This window comes from Mustela erminea, chromosome 5 (assembly GCF_009829155.1).
Source record: "Mustela erminea isolate mMusErm1 chromosome 5, mMusErm1.Pri, whole genome shotgun sequence".
NCBI classification, from domain to species: Eukaryota; Metazoa; Chordata; class Mammalia; order Carnivora; family Mustelidae; genus Mustela; species Mustela erminea.
Genome location: NC_045618.1, coordinates 40,814,717 through 40,835,875, shown reverse-complemented (window position 1 = coordinate 40,835,875; position 21,159 = coordinate 40,814,717). Strand labels below are relative to the sequence as shown.

General features: G+C 44.0%; 1 protein-coding gene across 1 annotated transcript in view; it reads left to right on the top strand.

Annotated features, from left to right (window-relative positions):
* The window catches only part of MYO1E (myosin IE), a 195,758-nt gene that overhangs the window by 100,306 nt on the left and 74,293 nt on the right, over positions 1-21,159 (top strand). The window contains exons 6-7 of the mRNA XM_032342703.1: positions 16,545-16,632; positions 20,213-20,302. Of these exons, the coding sequence (XP_032198594.1) occupies positions 16,545-16,632; positions 20,213-20,302 (178 nt within the window). The remainder of the gene's footprint in view (positions 1-16,544; positions 16,633-20,212; positions 20,303-21,159) is intronic.

The window sequence follows — 21,159 nt, the reverse complement described above, 5'->3', positions numbered from 1 at the left end:
TCTTACACAATTCACAGCACTCCCCATAGCACATACCCTCCCCAGTGTCCCATCACCCAGACACCCCATCCTTCCCACTCCCCTCCCCTCCAGCAACCCTCAGTTTGTTTCCTGAGATTGAGAGTCTCTCATGGTCTCTCTCCCCATCCCATCTAGTTTCATTTTTCCCTGGGCCATTTCTTTATCTTGATTTCCTTGTTAGTCCTGGATAGGTGTGAGGGAATTACCGTTAGGGATCCTTGCATTTGGTGCATTCTGTTAAAGAAGCCTTCATCAGTGGAGGAAACCAGCAGGTCAGTTTCTGAGATAAGCCCCTTCTCACCCCATACCGTGTCCCTTGCAAGCCACTTAGTTTTAAATGTGTGCATTTATCAAAGATACCCTCATGTGCTATCAAAAATTATGCATACTTGGCACGTAAAAGTAAAATAACAATGTATTATAAAGTTGAACTATAGGAAATAATAGAATTCTAATAATTATTAAATAAACATTTAATATATACTCATTTTGTTTACCTTTTCAGAATTTAGGAAATCTCTTGATTTGGTTAATATCTATTTAAGAAGCTACCTTGAAGGGTTTCAATGCATATGTTCCTTTGACAAATTTATAAGGAGGCATATTTAAATTATCTGAGTTCTTCGCAACTTAAAAATTGGGGTCACTTCGGGCGCCTGGGTGGCTCGGTGGGTTGAGCCGCTGCCTTCGGCTCAGGTCATGATCTCGGGGTCCTGGCATCGAGTCCCGCATCGGGCTCTCTGCTCAGCAGGGAGCCTGCTTCCCTCTCTCTCTCTCTCTGCCTGCCTCTCTGTCTACTTGTGATCTCTCTCTGTCAAATAAATAAATGGAATCTTTAAAAAAAAAATTGGGGTCACTTTATCAAGTGGGTGTTAACACTTGAAGGCATGAGAAAGAACTCCAGTTATGGGGAATGAACGAGCCTGGATCCCCAGTGTAGGCCTTTCTCCTAACCTGCAGGTTCAAAAACTATGGCCTATCTCATGTATTTGTGAATAAAGTCTCTCTGGAACCAAGTGTTAGCCATCTGTGTCCATATTATCTTTGCCTCTGTGCTACACTGTCACAGCTGGGTGGTGACGGAGACCGTACCTGGGCCTTTATGGGGAAAAGTTTAGCAGCTCCTGCCTGAAGCACAAGTTTCAGTGTAATAATCCCGTGTCTGTGACATGCAGCATCTCAAATTTCACAAATTCGTGATGGTTCTTATCCTACCCCCGAACATACTCCTTTACCAACTCTCTCTTTTCCCACCATGGTTGCTAGATGAATGGTTTCAAACTGTTGTCCTTTAATGTTGTCATTTAAACCATTCACTTCTGCCAAAATATCTCAGTGGCTCTCCACTGCCTAGTAGGGTCCAAAGTCCGTAGCTCTAGTGAGACCAAAGTCCCTAACTTGGGACATCTCCCACTTTATTTTCTACTATTCTAACCAAATTGCTGGGGTTTTTTTGTTTGTTTGTTTGGGTTTTTTTGTTTTTTTGCCCTCCAATGGGTCAGGTTCACTTCTGCCTCCAAGTCCTTGCCTGGGTAGTTCTCCCGGCCCCTCCTCACCTCCCCCGGCCTTTCTCACCAACCTCAAGCCAGTAATCTCTCCATTTCCGGAATTTCAGTAGTGCCTCATATAGCTCTCATTTTCACCTACTTAGTATCATGATTATTTAATTTGCATGTGCTTATTTTAAGTAGCTTTTCAATCCTTGATGACTAGAAACTGGTGTTAGGCTTCTGGGTTTCTCCGGTACACACAATAAATGTTTATTTCATGATGCTTTTGAAACCGAAACGCTTGAAAGAAGCTCTAAGTGCTATTTGTGTTTACGTGAGGGGGAGATCACTTTGGACTAGAACAGTCAGCAAAGGTGTCATGGAGATGCTGGGACTTGATTTGAGCCCTCCCCACCAGATGTGTAGGAGGAAGAAAACCTGAATGGCTTGAGAGCCTCTGGAACCCACACTGTGTGATGGGGAGAAAGTGAGGAGGGTATCAATGTGGTTGTTAAAGGTTTCTATTGACACGTTGTCTTCATAAATTACTTGTGGGCCAGTTCTACTTCTGTTTCTGCATCGTAGCCACGTAGTATTTGGGTAGCCCTGCCAGGAGGTAAGTGTGATTGGGTGACAGGTCCCTCCTGGAATGACAGGCTGGGTGATCTGGGGTAAGACTGTGCAGGGATACAGTGCACAAAAGGCTGGTTGACAAAAGGAAGTCTATGTGTAGAAAAGAGGTGAGATCTTGAGGGCATGCAGGTAGCTGGGGAGGTTATGAGGCCCTGACCTGAGCTGGAAAGGTGAAGAAGAAACTGATGTGTGACATCAGGATGTGTGACATCAGGATGGGCACCGGCATGGGGACTCTGGACAGTGCCAGCAGGTAAACACAACCACTCAAGCTCTGTCAGTGTCATTGACGATGATGAGCCCTGAAGACACAAGTAAACACTATGAGTCCATTATATGGCAACCCATGTCCACTTAGCTCATCTGTCTTCTGCGCTACAAAATGCAGAATTTGGGTTTGTGTTATAGAACTACATATGTGATGCCTTTGAATCTCCCAGAGACATCATTGCCAATCTGTTTAATAAAATAATTGTGTCAGGGGAACTGGGTGGCTCAGTTGGTTAAGCATCTGCCTTGGGCTCAGGTCTTGATCCCAGCGTCCTGGGATCTAGTTCCGAGTTGGACTCCTTTTCAGTGGGGAGTCTGCTTCTCCCTCCCCCTGCTCATGCATGCTCTCTCTCTTTCTCTTTCTGTCTCTCTCTCTCTGCCTCTCAAATAAATAAAGAAAATCTTTTTAAAAAATAAAATAGTTATGTGGTAAGAGGTAAATCGTGTGGTAAAAGGGGAGGGAGAACCAGCAGGTTTTTGTGTATTCTTTACCATCTATATTTCCAGACAAGAGCTCGGCAGTGTTTCTGGGGCCCTTGCCAGGTGACCTCTGTGGGGACCTAAGGGGCTGTGAAGAACATGTATGTGGCAGTTGTATTGCTGCTATCAAAAATGAATTCCTGGGGCGCTGGGTGGCTCAGTGGGTTGGGGCCTCTGCCTTGGCCAGAGTCCTGGGATCGAGCCCCGTGTCGTGCTCTCTGCTCAGCAGGGAGCCTGCTTCCCCCTCTCTGCCTGCCTCTCTGCCTCCTTGTGATCTCTGCCAGTCAAAAAATAAATAAAATCTTAACAACAACAAAAAAATGAATTCCTATCCCTTTCGGCCCGCGTCAGCGATTGCCATCTTGGCTTGTTTTAAAACCGCGTTGTCAATTTGAAAGCATTGCATTGGGGGCAGTTCCTAATTTTATTTTTTGCTTTGAAATATTCTGCTGCATTTGTTTTCCAAAGACGAGGGCATTCTGTCCTTAATGTGTCCAACACCAGTTTGTAAAGTCTTGAAAGGTGGCATCCTGAATCCGTGCCAAGTAAATATTGTTTTAGGAATAAATAAAGACTGAGAGATAGTTTGAAGATATGTCCCTGGCACTGGGTGACTGAATATGAAAACCTTCATTGAGGAAGAGGAGATAGCTGTCACAATTGGGTCTAAGATTTCTGAATTATCTGCTTCAAAAGACATTTTGGATTTGGAATCCCTAAGCTCTGGAGTAGTAAAGGTTAAAGACAAAAAGATTGGGGCGCCTGGGTGGCTCAGTGGGTTAAGCCGCTGCCTTCGGCTCAGGTCATGATCTCAGGGTCCTGGGATTGAGTCCCGCATCGGGCTCTCTGCTCAGCAGGGAGCCTGCTTCCCTCTCTCTCTCTCTGCCTGCCTCTCCGTCTACTTGTGATTTCTCTCTGTCAAATAAATAAATAAAATCTTAAAAAAAAAAAAAAGACAAAAAGATTAAAAAACAAAAAATCAGAGCCCCCCTAATATTTGGCTTGTGTCCCGTCTCCGTTCTGTGTGTCTGCACCATCAAGTGTCTCATGGATTCTCAAGCTACCTTCCTGTCTTTGATGTATTTCAGGAACCTTTTATTATTAGCATTGGAGCTTCTGTTTCTTTGGTCCACCCGACTTGTTTATCCCAGCAGCCTTGGCCTTTGAGGCTCCCTGTCCCTCTGGCCAGGCTTTGGGAGACCCTGTCAGCACACACCCAGGGCTGGGGTCTGCGTGAGAACTGCCCTCTGGCTGAGAGCTTTGAAGAGCATGACCTCAAATCTGCCCTGTCCCCCAAGCTTGCTGCAACTCTTACCTTCCAGCTGGTGTGATGGTAGAAATTCCTTTACCACCAAAGAATGTTATTCAGGAAGCCTGACTCACTTGCTAATTAATAATATTATCCCAAATCATAATTATAGCCCCTTTTGGAGTCCTTGCTTTAAGTCTCTACATTTTTCAGTTGTATCATTGACAACCAGGCAGACGAGGTGTTCCTGCCCCACTTCTCACCCCACGTCCCAGCTTTGCACGTCAAGAAATGGAGTCTCAGCGGCAAAGGAACCATGTTAAACATCTCACATTTGCGATGCGGCAAAGCCGCACTCTGAGCCGGGGCTGCCCAACTCCGTTATTATACTCTTTGCACGTCTCCCTGATGCGCTGAGCCAACAGGTGTCAGGTTAGCTGGGTGATCATCTGTTAGCACCCACGGTCACGTGGTGTAGTAGAAAGAAAGACCGCGGGGGCTGAGTCACAGGGTGGACTCAGTTCTGTTCTGTGTGAGGTCTATGACTTCAGCAAGCTTCATTCATTTCAGCTACAAAACGAGGATTAATGCCTTAAAAGAATAGAGGGAAAGCCAAAAGAAGAATTACACATAAATACAGGTTTTCTTTTTCTTTTTTTTTTTTTTTAAGATTTTATTTATTTATTTGACAGAGAGAGAGCACAAGTAGGCAGAGAGGCAGGCAGAGAGGGGTGGTGGGAGGCAGGCTTCCCGCTGAGCAGAGAGCCCCATGCGGGGCTCGATCCCAGGACCCTGAGACCATGACCGGAGCCGAAGGCAGAGGCTTAACCCACTGAGCCACCCAGGCGCCCCTAAATACAGGTTTTCTTAAAAGATTTTATTTTTATTTATAAGAGAGAGAGCGCACGAGTGGAACGGGGCAGGGAGAGGGAGAAGCCGACTCCACGGCTGAGCAGGGATCCTGACTCGGGGCTCGATCCCAGGACCCCAGGATCATGACCTGAGCCGGAGGCAGACACTTAACTGAGTGAGCCACATAGGCATCCCCAGGGATGTTTCTGAACGGTGAAGGAGTGCTGTAAAATATCTGCTAATAACACTGAAAAGAATTTCAAAGCTAGTAAGTAAGTAGCTGAGCTGGGGCTCCAACTTGGTCTTCAGACTAAACATTCGAGGCTTTTCCTAGTGCGTCAGCCTGGGTGGAGAAGAGAGCTGCCATGAGCCGGCTTTCTTGGCAGACTGTAGACGAACTTTGTGTCTGCTTGACAACACTGATTGGGAGGAAACAAGAGCTCTCTGTCTTGTTCACACTTCCCTTGTTACGTTCAAGAGTGAATTTTTATCATTCACTCGGTGGCTTTGGCAGGTCTGTGATTACACCCTTCGCTATGGCACGAACTTTAGGATTTATTTTTCAGTGTCGGGACGGGCTGTGACTGATCACCCCTTTCTCTGTTCCCCTGGAATCCCCCAGGTGGGCACAGAGCTGCTTCCCCTCAGACCTGGTTCTTGCCCAGATCCAGGAGGGCTGCCAGGAAGGGAATGTGTGAATTCAATCTTTGGAGGAGGCTGTCCCGAACCTTCTCTGGTGTGTTTCTCCGTCTTGATCACATGTGATCACAGGGATGCAGGCTATTATTTGTCACTTTGCACAGTCTGTGAGATAATCAGTGTTTTTGGCAGAAGCCCTAATTAGGGAGGTGTCTATCTGTAAAGACTCGGGTGTAGTGAAAAGTTTGATGATGCTATGAACTGTGGTATTCATGGAGTGACTTTGCAAAACACTGTTGATTTTAACTGACCAGCTAACCCGTATGAGGATTTTAAATATATGCCTTGATCAGAAGTGGTAGAGCCAGACTCCTTTCCTAGCAATGCCGCTCCCTGGCTGTGTGTCCCTGAGCGAACTGTGTAGTGTTTCTTATCAAAGAATGGGGAAGAGAGCGCCTACCCCACAGGTCTCATTCAGGTCAGATGATTGATGGATGCGAAGCCTATGCAACAGTCCCTGACGTGCCTTAGCTGCTTACTCCCTGTGCAGTGCTGCAGTGATTCCATCTACTAGTTGACTCCTTTCAAATCTTTGGAATTGATGTTACTTCTCGTCTTCTGGACTATTTCTCAGACACACATATGTTCATCTTTTGAACTCTGGAATCAGGAAACCGTATTTTTCCACTGTATTTTTTACGCTTAGGTTATACCTTTTGAACTAAGAGTCAAGTTGAATACTAGTATGTCCTAATATCCAAAAGTAGGGTTTGAGAGAATCCGTCCCAGCAGGAAGATTTCAGAACTTTATTGTCTTCTCAGTCCCCTGCCATGTTGACACAGTCGGCCTCCAGCTCCTTCAGTTCCCAGAACACTATGTTCATCCTTTTCCTTTCCCTCATGCCTCTACCACCTTTCCAGCTTGTTCTCCTTGGGGAGCTTCTTTCTCAGCGCTCCCGAAATGTCAGTGGTCCCCATTGCTTTTGACATGCTTGGAGCTGCCAGCAACAAAAAATCTAATTCAACCTGGCTGAGAAATTAAAGCAATTTATTTTTTTAAAATTTTTTGAATTAACATGTAATGTATTATTAGCTCCAGGGGTACAGGTCTGTGAATCGCCAGGTTTACACACTTCACAGCACTCACCAAAGCACATACCCTCCCCAATGTCCATAACCCCACCACCCTCTCCATATCCCCCTCCCCCCAGCAACCCTCAGTTTGTTTTGTGAGATTAAGACTCTCTTATGGTTTGTCTCCCTCCTGATCCCATCTTGTTTCATTTATTCTTTTCCTACCCCCCCCAAACCCCCCACGTTGCATCTCCACTTCCTCGTAACAGGGAGATCATATGATAGTTGTCTTTCTCCGATTGGCTTGTTTCGCTAAGCATGATACCCTCTAGTTCCATCCATGTCGTTGCAAATGGCAAGATTTCATTTCTTTTGATGGCTGCATAGTATTCCATTGTATATATATACCACATCTTCTTTATCCATTCATCTGTTGATGGATATCTAGGTTCTTTCCATAGTTTGGCTACTGTGGACATTGCTTCTATAAACATTTGGGTGCATGTGCCCCTTCAGATCACTGCGTTTGTATCTTTAGGGTAAATACCCAGTAGTGCGATTGCTGGGTCATAGGGTAGCTCTATTTTCAACTTTTTCAGGAACCTCCATGTTGTTTTCCAGAGTGGTTGCACCAGCTTGCATTCCCACCAACAGTGTAGAAGGGTTCCCCTTTCTCCGCATCCTCGCCAACATCTGTCATTTCCTGACTTGTTAATTTTAGCCATTCTGACTGGTGGGAGGTGGTATCTCATTGTGGTTTTGATTTGTATTTCCTTGATGCCGAGTGATGTGGAGCACTTTTTCATGTGTCAGTTGGCCATTTGGATGTCTTCTTTGCAGAAATGTCTGTTCACGTCCTCTGCCCATTTCTTGATTGGATTATTTGTTCTTTGGGTGTTGAGTTTGCTAAGCTCTTTATAGATTTTGGATACTAGCCGTTAATCCGATATGTCGTTTGCAAATATCTTCTCCCATTCTGTCAGTTGTAAATTAAGGCAATTTATTATCCCACGTAACAAAACATGGAGTGATCGTGGGGACCTCAGGGCTAGTGGCTCGGTGGTCCATTGATGATCAGGGACTTGGTTTCTTTCCACCTCTCTGCGTCACCATCCAGACATCCTAAGATTTGTTCTGGTTCCCCTGGGTGGTTGCAAGTGGCTACCGGGGCAATCAGAGTAACGTCCTTCCTTACATCCTAGAGGGGAGAGTAGCCTCTCCCATGAGTCCTACCTTAATTCTAATGTGACAACTTTGTTCACATGGACTCTTGAGCTGCTGGGAGTGCAGGTCAGGTGCAGATGGGCTCCTCTGAGCATGGGACCAGCCTCTCTATTCCTGGTGTACCAGACAGGATCCCTGAACCAAGTCAGGAAATTGCCAGGGAAGGGGAAGGTGGGGAAAAGAGCTTGAGGAGTGGGAACCACCAGTGGCCACTACAGTCCCCAAGGTCCCAGTGCAGTCAGCACTCAGGCATGCTTCTCTTTGGTAGTCCCACTTCCTCTCGCTCCCATCCTGGTATTCTCATCCAGAACCTTTCCCTGTGCATCAGGCTCCCATTTTCAACTACCTGCTGACCATACCTATTAGCCACTGATCCAGACAACTTACAAAGGGGAAAATACATACATTCACGTGTACACAGGTGACCAGATACTCCATCTACTTCTTCCTTCGCGTCCTCAGATTCCTCTAAACTCTTTAAAATAATTTATTTTGAAATAATTCCAGTTGTACAGAAAAATGGGCAGAATAGTTCAAGCAATTGTCTTCTTCACCTGGTCTTCCCAACTGGTAACATTGGGCCACATTTACGCTCTCTCCCACCCCTTCTTTCAAGCATATGCGCACAGACACAGTTATTGATATTACTGGTGATGTTAATATTTTTCTGAACCTTTTAAGATCAAGCTGCAGATGTGATAACTCATGACCCCTAAACTCTCCGGTGTGTATTTCCTGAAAACCAGATGTTTTCCTACCTAACCGGTTATAGTACTCCAGACCAGGACACTGATCATGGTCCAACCCCACCTAACCCATAGACCCCATTTCCATTTTTTTGCCAGTTCTCTCCCAAATATCTCTTTCCATTCTGCTGCAGGATTCTTTCCAGGAATACATGTCTCTTCAGACTCTGTCATTTTGGAATAGCTCCCCAGATTGCACTCAGGGGACACATTGCAAGGTTTACCCAATATGTGTATTTCCTGCTCTTTACAGTTTTAAAGAGTTCAGGCATTACATTCAGTGGGCTGACCTCAGCATGGGTCTGTCTTGTGATTCCTTCTGGCCAGACTCAGGTCATTCCTGCTGAGCAGGACTTCCTTAGAAACAACACTGTGCTCCTGAGCAATTGGTTGGACCCGTATGTGTCTGCTATGTTTCCTCTGATTAAGTTCTCCATATTTTCTTTTAGGATAAGTTAGCGTTTTGTGGGTCTGTTTTGAGATTATGGCAGAATCCTGTCCCTCATTAAACCGTCGTCCACTGTAGCATCCACTGAGGACTGCAGCCCAGACCTGTCACCTAAATGACGGTCGCCAAATGGTGGTGCTCTGTTTCCATCATTTCTTCTGTGTTCATTAGTTGGCACTCTACGATAAGAAAGAGTATTCCCTTCTCCCATGTTCTTGATTGATCTTATATTATGGTAGTATGCTCAGACTGTACTCAGTGCCCATAATCCAGTACTTTCATGATCTCCATCAGCGGGAGCCCTTTCAAGCTGGCTCTCGTGAGCTGGACATGTCCACATCAGACAGTGTACGTCTCTATTTTTGGACACTACTACGTGTTCTAGGCTCAGCTTGCATTTTCCCTTGGTCCAGCCTTGGAATTGGCTATTTCTCCGAGAAGGTTTGGTCTCTTCTGTTTATTTATAATCTGTACATATACACTATACACACTATACATACACTACACACACACACACACACACACACACTTACACACACTTTATGACTTTCTGTGTCACCTTTCTTTCTAATAGTCAAAATGGATGTCTTTAATACCAATCCAACCCCTCAGGGTTCTTTCTTCTTTTCAGATTTGTTAATACTTTCTCTGACAAGGAGAGTGTTGTTTCACATTATTTTCAATTTCCCTATTGCTCAGTCAAATCTATGTGCTCAATCGACTCAGTCCCCCATTGCCAGCCATCTCTTCCATTCATTACCTCCATGCTCCCCTCAACCTCCCTGTGGCTCTGAGGCCCAGCCCACCATGCCCACTGGCCCCCACCTCTGGGTGGCCCCTCAGATGCCCTTCAGTGCTCTGTAGCCTTAGTCTCTGGGTTCCTCCAACCACATGAAATAACCCCAACCCTACCTGGGGGTTATATAATCACTGATCTTAGCGATACAGTGTCCGCCAGCTCCTGAGGCCCCGAACCAAGATGTTGTTCTTGATTCCTCTTTACCCATCTTCTGTCAAAACCCATCTCTGGCTAAGTTCTACCAATTTTGCTTCCAAATAGGGCAGGACTTTACCCTCTTACATTTTTGCCACCAGCACTGCCCTCATGGAGGCCTTCCTCCCCCTCCCCTGGATCCTCCACATCCTTCTTTTTTTTTTTTTTTTTAAAATAGTATTTTATTTATTTATTTGTGAGAGAGAGCAAGAGAGCAAAAGAGTGAGCACAGGCAGGCGGAATGACAGGCAGAGGCAGAGGGAGAAGCAGGCTTCCCCGCCAAGCAAGGAGCCTGATGTGGGACTCGATCCCAAGACGCTGGAATCATGACCTGAGCCAAAGGCAGCTGCCTAACCAACTGAGCCACCCAGGCGTCCCCCTCCACACCCTTTTAACCTGGCCGTGTCCTTCCAGCTTGGCCTCCATGCTCCACACCTGCTTCCCATTGATGACTGCAGTATTTCCCAGCTATGCAGGGTGTATGTGACATTACAGTACACGCAGAGGACGATCCCATGCTTTTTTTTTTTTTTAAATTTTTATTCTTCTAAAGATTTTTATTTATGTATTTAACAGAGAGACACAGCGAGAGAGGGAACAAAAGCAGGGGGAGTGGGAGAGAGAGAGAAGCAGGCTCTCCCAGCTGAGCAGGGAACCCGATGCGGGGCTTGATCCCAGGACCTCGGAATCATGACAAAGGCAGATGCTTAACAACTGAGCCACCCAGGCGCCCCACATGTTTAGTTTTATTTCAGTGCTCCTGCTTCTGTCAGAGAGAAAGAAAGAAAAAGAATATCCTCTGAGCTGACCCTCCTTCTCTCTGGTCCATCCTGGCTCCTTTCGCATCACAATTCACAGGGAAATAACCACTGTCCTGATTTTTAAATATCACCTTCCCTCTTTTTTTTTAAGATTTTATTTATTTATTTGCAGAGACAGAGGGAGAGAGAGCGAGTGAGCACAGGCAGACAGAGAGGCAGGCAGAGGCAGAGGGAGAAGCAGGCTCCCCGCTGAGCAAGGAGCCCGATGTGGGACTCGATCCCGGGATGCTGGGACCATGACCCGAGCTGAAGGCAGCCGCTCAACCAACTGAGCCACCCAGGTGTCCCTCACCTTCCCTTTTCTTGATGGTGTTACATTTGCTTCTGTAACCAACCTCTTGATTGTCTTTTTGGGCTGTTGAACATGAGGTAAATGGAATCCTACTATGTGAGTTCCATGTATTCCTCTGCAGCTTGCCTTTTTTTTTCCCCACACAACATTAAAGTTCCTGAAATTTCCTGGGAGAGCGAAGCTATGATTCTTTTTTATTCCCCGCTCCTAGAAGTCTACTTTTGGATATGTCGCAGTTTATTCTGTGTTGGTAGAAATTTGAATTATTTTCACAAATAACTATTTTATTTTTGTGGTATTTATTTTTAAGGTTGCCATTTTGGGGTACGCCGTCATGGTTTTCTATTTATAGCGGTCATATATATGTTCCATTAAAAAATGAATTTAAGTCAGTTTAGAGAAAAATACTCAGTCAGTAATAGATCCATTGGTCTTTAGAAGAGAGGTAAAGGCAAAATTCATGAATATGATGCAGAAAGGACCAGAGTCTGGTCTGTATAAAATAAGAAATACTGACTGCTGCTGACCAGAGCCCTCGGTCCTTCCTCAAAACCGATAACCAAGGCACCGACATGGACCTTTCATCCCCTCGCAGTCCCTCGCCTTCTCCCTCCAGCTCCCACTCAAGTCCCTTTCACCTGTGGTGGTTCCCTTCAGTTGCACCCAGTGGGGTTTTGTCTCCAGCTGGGACTCACGCTTCTCCCTTCGCCCGTGGGTCCGACGGCAGATGCCCCCCCCCCCCACACTGGCTAAAGTGACTCGTCTTGTTGAGACTTGAAATACTTGTGACTTCCTTTAAGAATCTTTTCTTAACATGCATTCCAGTCAGGGGTGCCTGCCTGCCCCCGGGTGTCTATGAAACCGTAGCCCCATCTACACGGTTTCCCCGCAGCCTGTGTGCTCTCCCCTTCCCCAGCAGGCAGTGAGCTCCTTCGGGGCCGGAGCCCCCTCCCTTTTCCCCTCCAGCCCAGAGCTTGGCCCCTGGAGGGGTGACAGTACATGTAGGGTAAACAAAAGCACTTCCCATTTCTGTTTTAAGTGTTTCTCTTTTGTAAAGTGCAAACAAATCTGAAATCGGTAAAGCAACGTTTCAATGACATTAACTTGATCAGTTACCAGGGAACAGTAGTTCGTGCGGTAAGAACTGTTAGAGAGGGGCGCCTGGGTCACTCAGTCAGGGCCTCTGACTCTTGGTTTCAGTTCAGGTTATGATCTCAGGGTCCTAGGATCCAGCACCGCATGGGGCTCCGCGTTCAACACAGAGTCTACTTGAGTTTCTCTCCCTCTGCCCCTCCCCTGGCTCGTGCTTACACACATGTGCACTCTCTTTTTCTCAAATAAATAAATAAATCTTAAAAAAAAAAAAGACCCATTACAGATTGAGACTAGGAAGGGGGAGATGGGAGTAGACTGATGAATCTTCGAGCAGTAGAAAAGATAGACTCTCCTTACTCTATGGGAAATCTGCCGAAAAATACAACAGAAACGTTTTTATATTTGTTAGAGTAAGTTGAAGTGAATTGAAAACACTATTGATTTCTAAGTGAGGTATAACTTTCAGACTCACAAAAGCAATTATGGTCCTGGAATCCAATTGTTAATATACCATTGTAAATAGCTTTTCCCCCCAGAACATTCTTTCCATTTCTTTGAAATTTTAGCATATGTTTCCATTTCTATGGCTAACACACACAGAACATTATTTCCTATTTGAATTGATATTTCCTATGAAGTCTGTCTTGACTTTGTTTTAAATTTGCTTGGCTGGTTCCCAGCCAGTTATATAAGAACTGCGGAGTTAGTTAAAAAATCTTATTTCTAGGTCCTGTCCTTGGAGACTGGGATTGGAGGCAGGTCAGCAGAGGAGCCCCAACATGAGCATTTTAAAAGTACTTTGAGGGTCTGGTACACTGCTAGATTTAGGGACCCCTGCGTCATTTTTCTGATATAAAGCACATATACTTGCAGCATATTTTTTTGTCCACGTTAGAAGTTAAGTGAAGGCAATTGAATTAAGAAAGACTGCCTATAACCATGAGCAAAGCAAATTCCCTAACTGCAGTGAGATGCAAAGCAAATAATTTTAGGCACGCTGTATAATGTCTGATGCCTTACATTCTTCTAACTTGCGTTTTAGTCCAGAGGAAGAAATAATATTTTTCCATCCCCAAAGGGCCAGTGTAGTTATGGTTGTATATACTGTAAGCTTCAAATAATTATGTAACATTCTATTATTGTACCATATTCTCAGCAAATTATCAGCCTCTGATCAATAGAACTTTGTTTTAAAGTGTTTGTAAATGGAAACCAAGAAATGAAATTTCCAGTCAATGTTCAGCCAGAACTAATTATTTTAAAGCTTCTGAAAAATATCACAATTACTAGAATGTCAGTGTTCTATTATTGGACTTGGCATACTTATTTTAATACATGAAATGAATTATGTTTCATTATTCTTCTGTTCTTTTGCTTCCAACCAAAGAAATAAAATAGTTCATGTCTGATCACACTATTAACCAAAGATACAATGGGGGAATCACTATACTTTTATTTCATAATTCTAATAGGATTTGTTGCTTTTCCTTTTCTCTCTCTTTCTTACACACACACACACACATACACACACACACACACAGCTTGCTTCAAGGAATTCTGAACATGAAAATATGTTTACTCATCCTGATAAAGGAAGCTGAAGAATAGAGAAATTGATCAGTGTTGATTATCACTGAGATGTGTGGTTCCACTTTAAATAGAAATGCTGTCTTTAAAAATCTGAAATGTATGGGGCGCCTGGATGGCTCAGTGGGTTAAAGCCTCTGCCTTTGGCTTAGGACAGGATCCCAGGGTCCTGGGATCAAGCCCCGCATCAGGCTCTCTGCTCAGCGGGAAGCCTCTCTCTCTCTGCCTGCCTCTCTGCCTAATTGTGACCTCTGTCAAATAATGGGTAAAATCTTAAAAATAAAAAAGAATCTGAAATGTGTAAGTAATTACCTATCAAAAATTTAAGCAATTAAGAGGAATCACATCCAAAGAAAAAGGAATCATCTATATATATCAGCCCTTCAATAAGTCAGAAATATTTCTTTTTTTTTTTTTTTTGGAAAGATTTATTTATTTATTTATGAGAGAGAGAGAGAAAGAGAGAGAGAGAAAACGAGCACACAAGCACAGGTGGAGGGGCAGAGGGAGAGACTGCACTTAAGCAGACTCCACTGTGAGCGTAGAGTCCAATGTGGGGCTCACTATCATGACCCCAACATCATGACCTTCACCAAAATCAAGAATCGGACACTCAACCTGCTGAGCCACCCAGGTGACGCAAGTCAGAAACATTTCTTTTTCTTGGGATGCCTGGGTGGCTCAGTCATTAAGCATCTGCCTTTGGCTCGGGTCATGATCTCAGGGTCCTGTGATCAGGGTCTGCATGGGGCTTTCTGCTCAGTGGGGAGTTGTTTTACCTAGTTGTGATCACATTATAGATACATTGTCTTCTGCTTATGTTGCCATTAGCCTCAGCTGCAGTCTTTTGTATGTTGCCACGTGATTTTCTAGTTATTATAAATGCCTATGTGATTATTAGATTGGGTGGTTGTACCTTTGCACTTTGGGACTTTCAGTATTCTTGACTATGCACATTATTTATAACATTACAAAATGGAGTTTCATTTGTCAACAAAACCTATGCTTCAAGTGAACAAGAGCGCATGTTTTGACCCTGGATCTTGCATATAAAATTATTTAATTACATGGACCGTTTAACAGATCATTTCCTCATAGACCTGAAATATTTGCTATACCTACTTGTGCCTGGGAGTAAGCATGTCCCCTACGAACAGGGCGCCATTTCCTCCCAGACTTGCTGGTTTTCTTCTTGCCACCACGTCTTAGGGAATTTCAGTTTGTTTTCCCTATTCACGTGACCTGCAAGCTGGGAACTCTGAGTGCTGGGATGGTGAATGAGTCACACTGATGGACTCAGAGCCCCTCAAAGAGGATTTTTCCCTTATTCTCCCCTCTAATCGCTCTAATTAAACGTGTATTACATCAAGGAAATTCACCAAGTTCTGAGTTTTGCTCTGATGGCTACCTTCATCTTTTTGTTTGTTTTCTTTCAAAATATCAAATGATTTCCAAATTTATTTCGGTGTCCTTTTGAAGCTAGGGGTCACCTGGCTTGGTTGTACCCTAAGCAGACGTTTCCTCTTGTCTTGAGTAACCAAGCCATTGATAACACAAAGGAAACCAATAGAGAGATGAGAAATCGGACTGACTTAAGCGCATTGTGAGCTGAGGTCATCATCAGTTGGAGGGGATTTTGAAGGAAGAATGAGTATTTTGAAGAGCAGACTATACACTGTTAACAAAAGGGTTTCCCCATGCAGTGAGGCCACCAAACGGAAGGTAGTCTTTGTTATGCAGGATGTGATAAATATTGCCTCATCATTTAATTTTAGAACTTCTAAAATAAAGTTGCTTACACCACTTCAGGGCACACAGTTTGAAACCTGAGAGAGCCTACGGTTTCTTTTTATTTATTTATTTATTTTTAAAAGATTTTATTTATTTATTTGACAGAGAGAGAGAGATCACAAGTAGGCAGAGTCAGGTGGGGGGGGGGGAGCAGGCTCCCCACTGAGCAGAGAGCCTGATGCGAGGCTCGATCCCAGGACCCTGAGATCATGACCTGGGCCGAAGGCCGCGGATTTATTATTTTTTAATTATAGAAGTAATACATGCTTTACTAAAAGCTTGGGAAATCAAATGAACTGAAAGGAGTCTTCCGTGGTATCTTTCACTTTACCAGAACCTCTGCAAATATTTTGTGGTAGTTCTAGTCTTCCCCCAATGTTTTTTTTTTTTCTTTACATTTTGCAACCATGTTTTCATATAGAACTTTATCTGATTTATTTCACTCAACATGACTTCCTATGCTTTTTTCCCCCTAAGGTTGCAATCTTCCTGTCAGTTGTAATTTCCGTCTACTATTCCATCTTTCCAATATCCCATAATCTTCCTAATCATGTTCTCCATTATTGGGCATTTAGAATGCCTCATTGTCTATTCTGACATGATCGTTTTCAAGATCTTGGTCTACAAGGTGGTTGGTGTTTCTCATACAAGTCAGGGAGCTGACGTGATCCTGGCACGAATTTGCCTTTCTCAGCCAGCACTGTGCATTTATTACTGAATACCTTGATGCTTGATTTCTTTTCTTGTTTTTTGTTTGTTTGTTTGGTTGGTTGGTTGGGGAGAGGGAATGGGCTGTGATCTGCTTACTGGGTGGGTAATTATGTCTTTCTTTTCTCAGTGGAGAAAGTGGTGCTGGAAAGACAGTGGCTGCCAAGTACATCATGAGTTACATCTCTAGAGTATCTGGAGGAGGTCCCAAAGTCCAGGTGAGTTAGCAACATGGCCCATTTTGAGGCCCCATCTTACGTGAAATGTAAAAGTCTCTGTTTGCCGTTTAAAAAAAATATTTTTTTTTTCCCACAGAAAAGACATATAACCAATCAACTTCTGTAACCAAGAAGCTTGAAATCTGTAAAGAAATAGCTTGGGTTGGAGATACCCGATATAGAATAAGCTCTTACAAATCAATAAAAAAGGTCAAAAATCCCAAAAGGGAATAAATGAAGGGACAATGCATAAAACATGAAAGCATGCTCACCTTCTTGGCAACAAGGGTGGTGCAGATTAAAACCTCACCAAAGAACTATTTCTTAACTGTCAGAATGGCAAAAATTTTGTAGTGTTTTAAACACCTTGTTGGTAAAAATATAAGAACATAGTTCCTCTCGTACATTATGGGGAGGAGCATGAACTAGTATACTTTTATGGAGGGCGTTTCAGCAAAATCTGTCAACTTTATGTGTATACAGTCGTTGATTCATCAATTCTGCTTAAGAGAATGTATCCTTTAGATGTTCTGAAATGAATGCAAAATGATACAATTATTTGATACAGTTTTTTTTAGTAGTGTAAAAGATTGGAAACAATTTGAAGGTTCATCAGTCAGAGACTGGTGAAATAATTTATGGTTCATGATAGAGTAGAATATTAGACAGCCATAAAAAATGAAGCCTCACGTACTGATAGGTCATGATCTCTAAGATAACAATGAATTACAAAAAGCAAGGTTCACAACATTGTGTATAATGTGTTGCCATCTGAGGAGCATAAGAGAACATATTTCCCTGTTTGTTTGGATAGGTAGAACATACCTCTGAAAGGACAGATAAGAAACTGATAATGGGTTCTTCATGGAGGGAAACTGGGAGACCAAGGGAAGGGCACACTCTGCCCTATCTCCTTTTGAATCTTTTAAATTTTGAACATGTGACTACATTTCCAAAAAATCTTAAAATAGAGTGAGGGAGGGCTTGGGGGAAAGAAAGGAAGTAGGAAAAGTTACAGGGTAACATTAGGAAGGCAGGAAGATCCAGAAGAATGAGGACACAGGGGAGGTGAAAAAGGAGAGGAGTACAATATGGGCCGAGAGGCAGCTCGTTTGAGCATGCAGTATGGAGAACGGAAGATACAGTGTCATCTGTCTTTCGTTTGACCCATCGTGGTAGCGGCATTGGCATCAGCAGGAATGAGTGCAGCCCCCTCCCCAAAGAGCAGGGGATGATGGCGGAGGTGGGCTAGGGTCCACAGAGGGCTCCCAAATGCATAGGGCCCATCACTGGCCCAGACCACTGGGAACAGTTTCTTACTGGTACTCATGCTCCCAGGTGGATTTCCCCATAAAAATTAATGTTTTAATCTGAGTCATTGAAGAAGTGCAGTCATCTGTAGGCTCTAAAAAGATACATCAAAATTCTCTTCACTGTGGTTCTGTCTGCTGTTTAAATGGTTCTCCGTCACGCTGTATCCTGTTGGGTCAGAAGGCTTCAGGCAGCATCCAGAATTCCTCTCACATACTAAAAGGCCTTAGAGTGGCCTCATTCACTCAATGAAAGGAAGATTTAGGGAAGCACTGCCCAGGGGAAAGATGGCGCAAGTCACATACATAATTTAGAATTTTCAAGTGACTACATTTTTAAAAAGTAAGAAGAAGCATGCGAAATTAATTTAAAAAATATATTGTATTTAACTCAGCATATCCCAAACATGATCGTTGCAGCATATAATCAGTATCAAGAATCTAATGAGATACTTTACATTCTTTTTGATATTAAATCATTGCAATCCGGCATGTAATCTATACTTAACAGTACCTCTTATTTGTGATTAGCCTTCTTGTAACTCAAGGCAACACGTGGCTCGTGGCTTCAGTGTTGGACAGTGAATGTGACACAAGAACGTAGGTTGGTGTGGTGCCACTTGATTGTCTCCATTCCTGTGATCACACCTTGTCCCTAGAAGGTTCGCATGAAGACCAACTCAGGATGTTCTTTTATGACTGGGCTGTACCTTTATTTTTGTTCTTGGCCTTTTCCGCAAATGCTGACCGCATGCCACACAATTCTGTTGGACATCTTGATAGTTGATGGATGGATGATGGATGGATGCAGAAGGATTCTCACCTTAAAAGTCAATAATTTAAAAAGGGAAGAGACAAGGAAGAGCCTTTCTTTGGTTCTGGCCCTATTAGAAGCCGAGTGTTAATAAAGGGTATCCAGTAACAGATATCAAGGATTGATGAAGAGCCACAAAGTCATAATTAATTTTACAAAGAAAGCATTGTTTGTATAAATCCATGAGTTTTTAAAGGAGAGTAGGCAGCTTGGAAGATGTTTCTAAGCTTTGAACTTGACCCCATGGAGGGACCACCCAGAATTTGCCTTTGGTGCCATTGCTAACAACATATCCCAGTTAGTGAAATTCCCATTCTTATTCCTCTTCTGAATGTTCAGGAGGTTGCTAAAGGAACCACTTTAGCTGTTACATAGTTAACTAGTCATTAGTGCCTTAATCTAGTCCTGTTTGCCACAGACCACGACCCAGTGGCCAGACTGCAGACGTTTATTGTTGACTTTTCTCTTCCTGTTTTCCTATGAGGACAATGATACAGAGCTCTTGGCTTGAAATTAGTCGGTAGCTAAAGAGCATAAACGAAAGACTTGTTATTTCTGGAACATGTTTAACCATAGCATGTGAATAATTAGAACTACAAGGAATGACTCACTTGTTGAAAGACCTCTCCAACATCAACTCCTATCTGTTGAGCTGTCTTACCCATAGAGTGTTTTGCACACTTTTCAGTCTGGCACAGAAGTGGGGTGTTTGAAAACCAAATCCTTCCTCTTCAGCGGGCCAGGAGTTGTTCCATATCATCCGATGATGGCCCTTGCTGCTTCAAGCGTGGCTCCACTCTGGCAAGACCAGTAGTACCAGGGAGCTGGTTAGGAATACGGACTCTCGGGCCTTGCCCCAGACCTACTGAGTCTGCGTCTACATTTAAACAAGATCCCTTGGTGATTCATGAACATGAGAGCTTGGGAAGTATAGGCCTGTGTGCCCACAACCTTGTCTGGGAGGACACACTATTCCATTTCCTCTCGGCTACCTCTCCCTGGCCATGAAGAGGGAGGGGGTAGGGATGAGATAGGCAGGTGGAGAATTTGGGTGGAAAAGGGGTAGGGACAGTAAAGACTGACATCTCGCTGCCCCTTCCTACTTCGCTCACCTTCCCGTTGTGACTCTCAGCGTGCCTGTGAGCACAAGGTCAAGCCCCACCATCCAATTTGGAAACCCACTCCTGGGATATCTGTGGATCCCATTTTCCTGGTGGTGGTGCCCTGGCTCCAAGGAATTAGGCATCAAGTCAAGGGAGTTGGAAGACAAAAGCACACAAGCAAGTTTAGGTCTGTTGAGAGGAAAGTGTTAATCTTCCAGAAACCCCAGGACCATGTAGATTTGAGACATCATCTGAACTGCCTTCAGAAGCCGAATGCTTAGGGAAAAGTGTGGTTTCTTGCTGCCTGGTTGGTGCTTATACCTTCCTGACCTCTGGCCTGTCTTCCATGACAGCACGTCAAGGACATTATCCTGCAGTCCAACCCGCTCCTGGAGGCCTTCGGGAATGCCAAGACCGTCCGGAACAATAACTCCAGCCGATTTGTAAGTCTCTTCCCTGTTTTGGAAAATGTCGCCTGATTGATGGATGTTGTTGATATTCCTGCTTCAAGGCTGGTATCCCCAAGGAAATGGGAGCTTTTCACATATCATCAGCTTTTCAATCTCTTCTTCATTTCCTATAGCGTTGTGCTGTCAGGCATCCATTTGCCCTTTAACTGAAGTTATTTTTGAGCCTCGGGTTAGAAGATAATTTTTGAAAACGGTTTTCAACTTGATTTGCCTGACTAGGGAAAATAAAAATTGATAAAAGTGTCAGCGTTGGTCATAGAGGGGTTTGCTTTGTGCCTTGGAGAAAACACCTCCTTTCCCAGACAAATAAATGAGTCGGTTAGATTTGCAGGTCTTCTTGTCTTGCTTTTGCTTCCTGGAACCTGGGCAGTGGACGTGGAAGGGACCAGACCCTTCAGTCTTGTACCTTGGATAGAACCTTCCTCCTCTCTGTCTGCCAGGGTGAGCCAGTTTTCTACCCACCCCAAAGAGCTCTGTGTATTTGTTTTAGATATGTTCATGTAACATAATCACGTCCAAAAGCAGCTTGGCTTGGGCTGTCCGATGGTCTCCCAACCTCCACTTAACCCAAGGCAATGGAAGTGTCAGCCAGATGCGTGGTCATGAATGCCCGTTTAGACATTTTCTGCCTGAGTGTCTCCTCAGGGGGTGAATTGGAAAGCTGGCGAGGAAGCATATGAATATATTCCCCTTGACAAAAAGCCACATTTACAAAGAAATGAGTATTGGGCTGGTGGCTTTGATTTATGTAGATTTCATATCTTATCTCAACCATAGATTCTGTCTGGCGGTAAACCGTTCAAGGAGCCATCTGTGAGGCTGATTCCAGA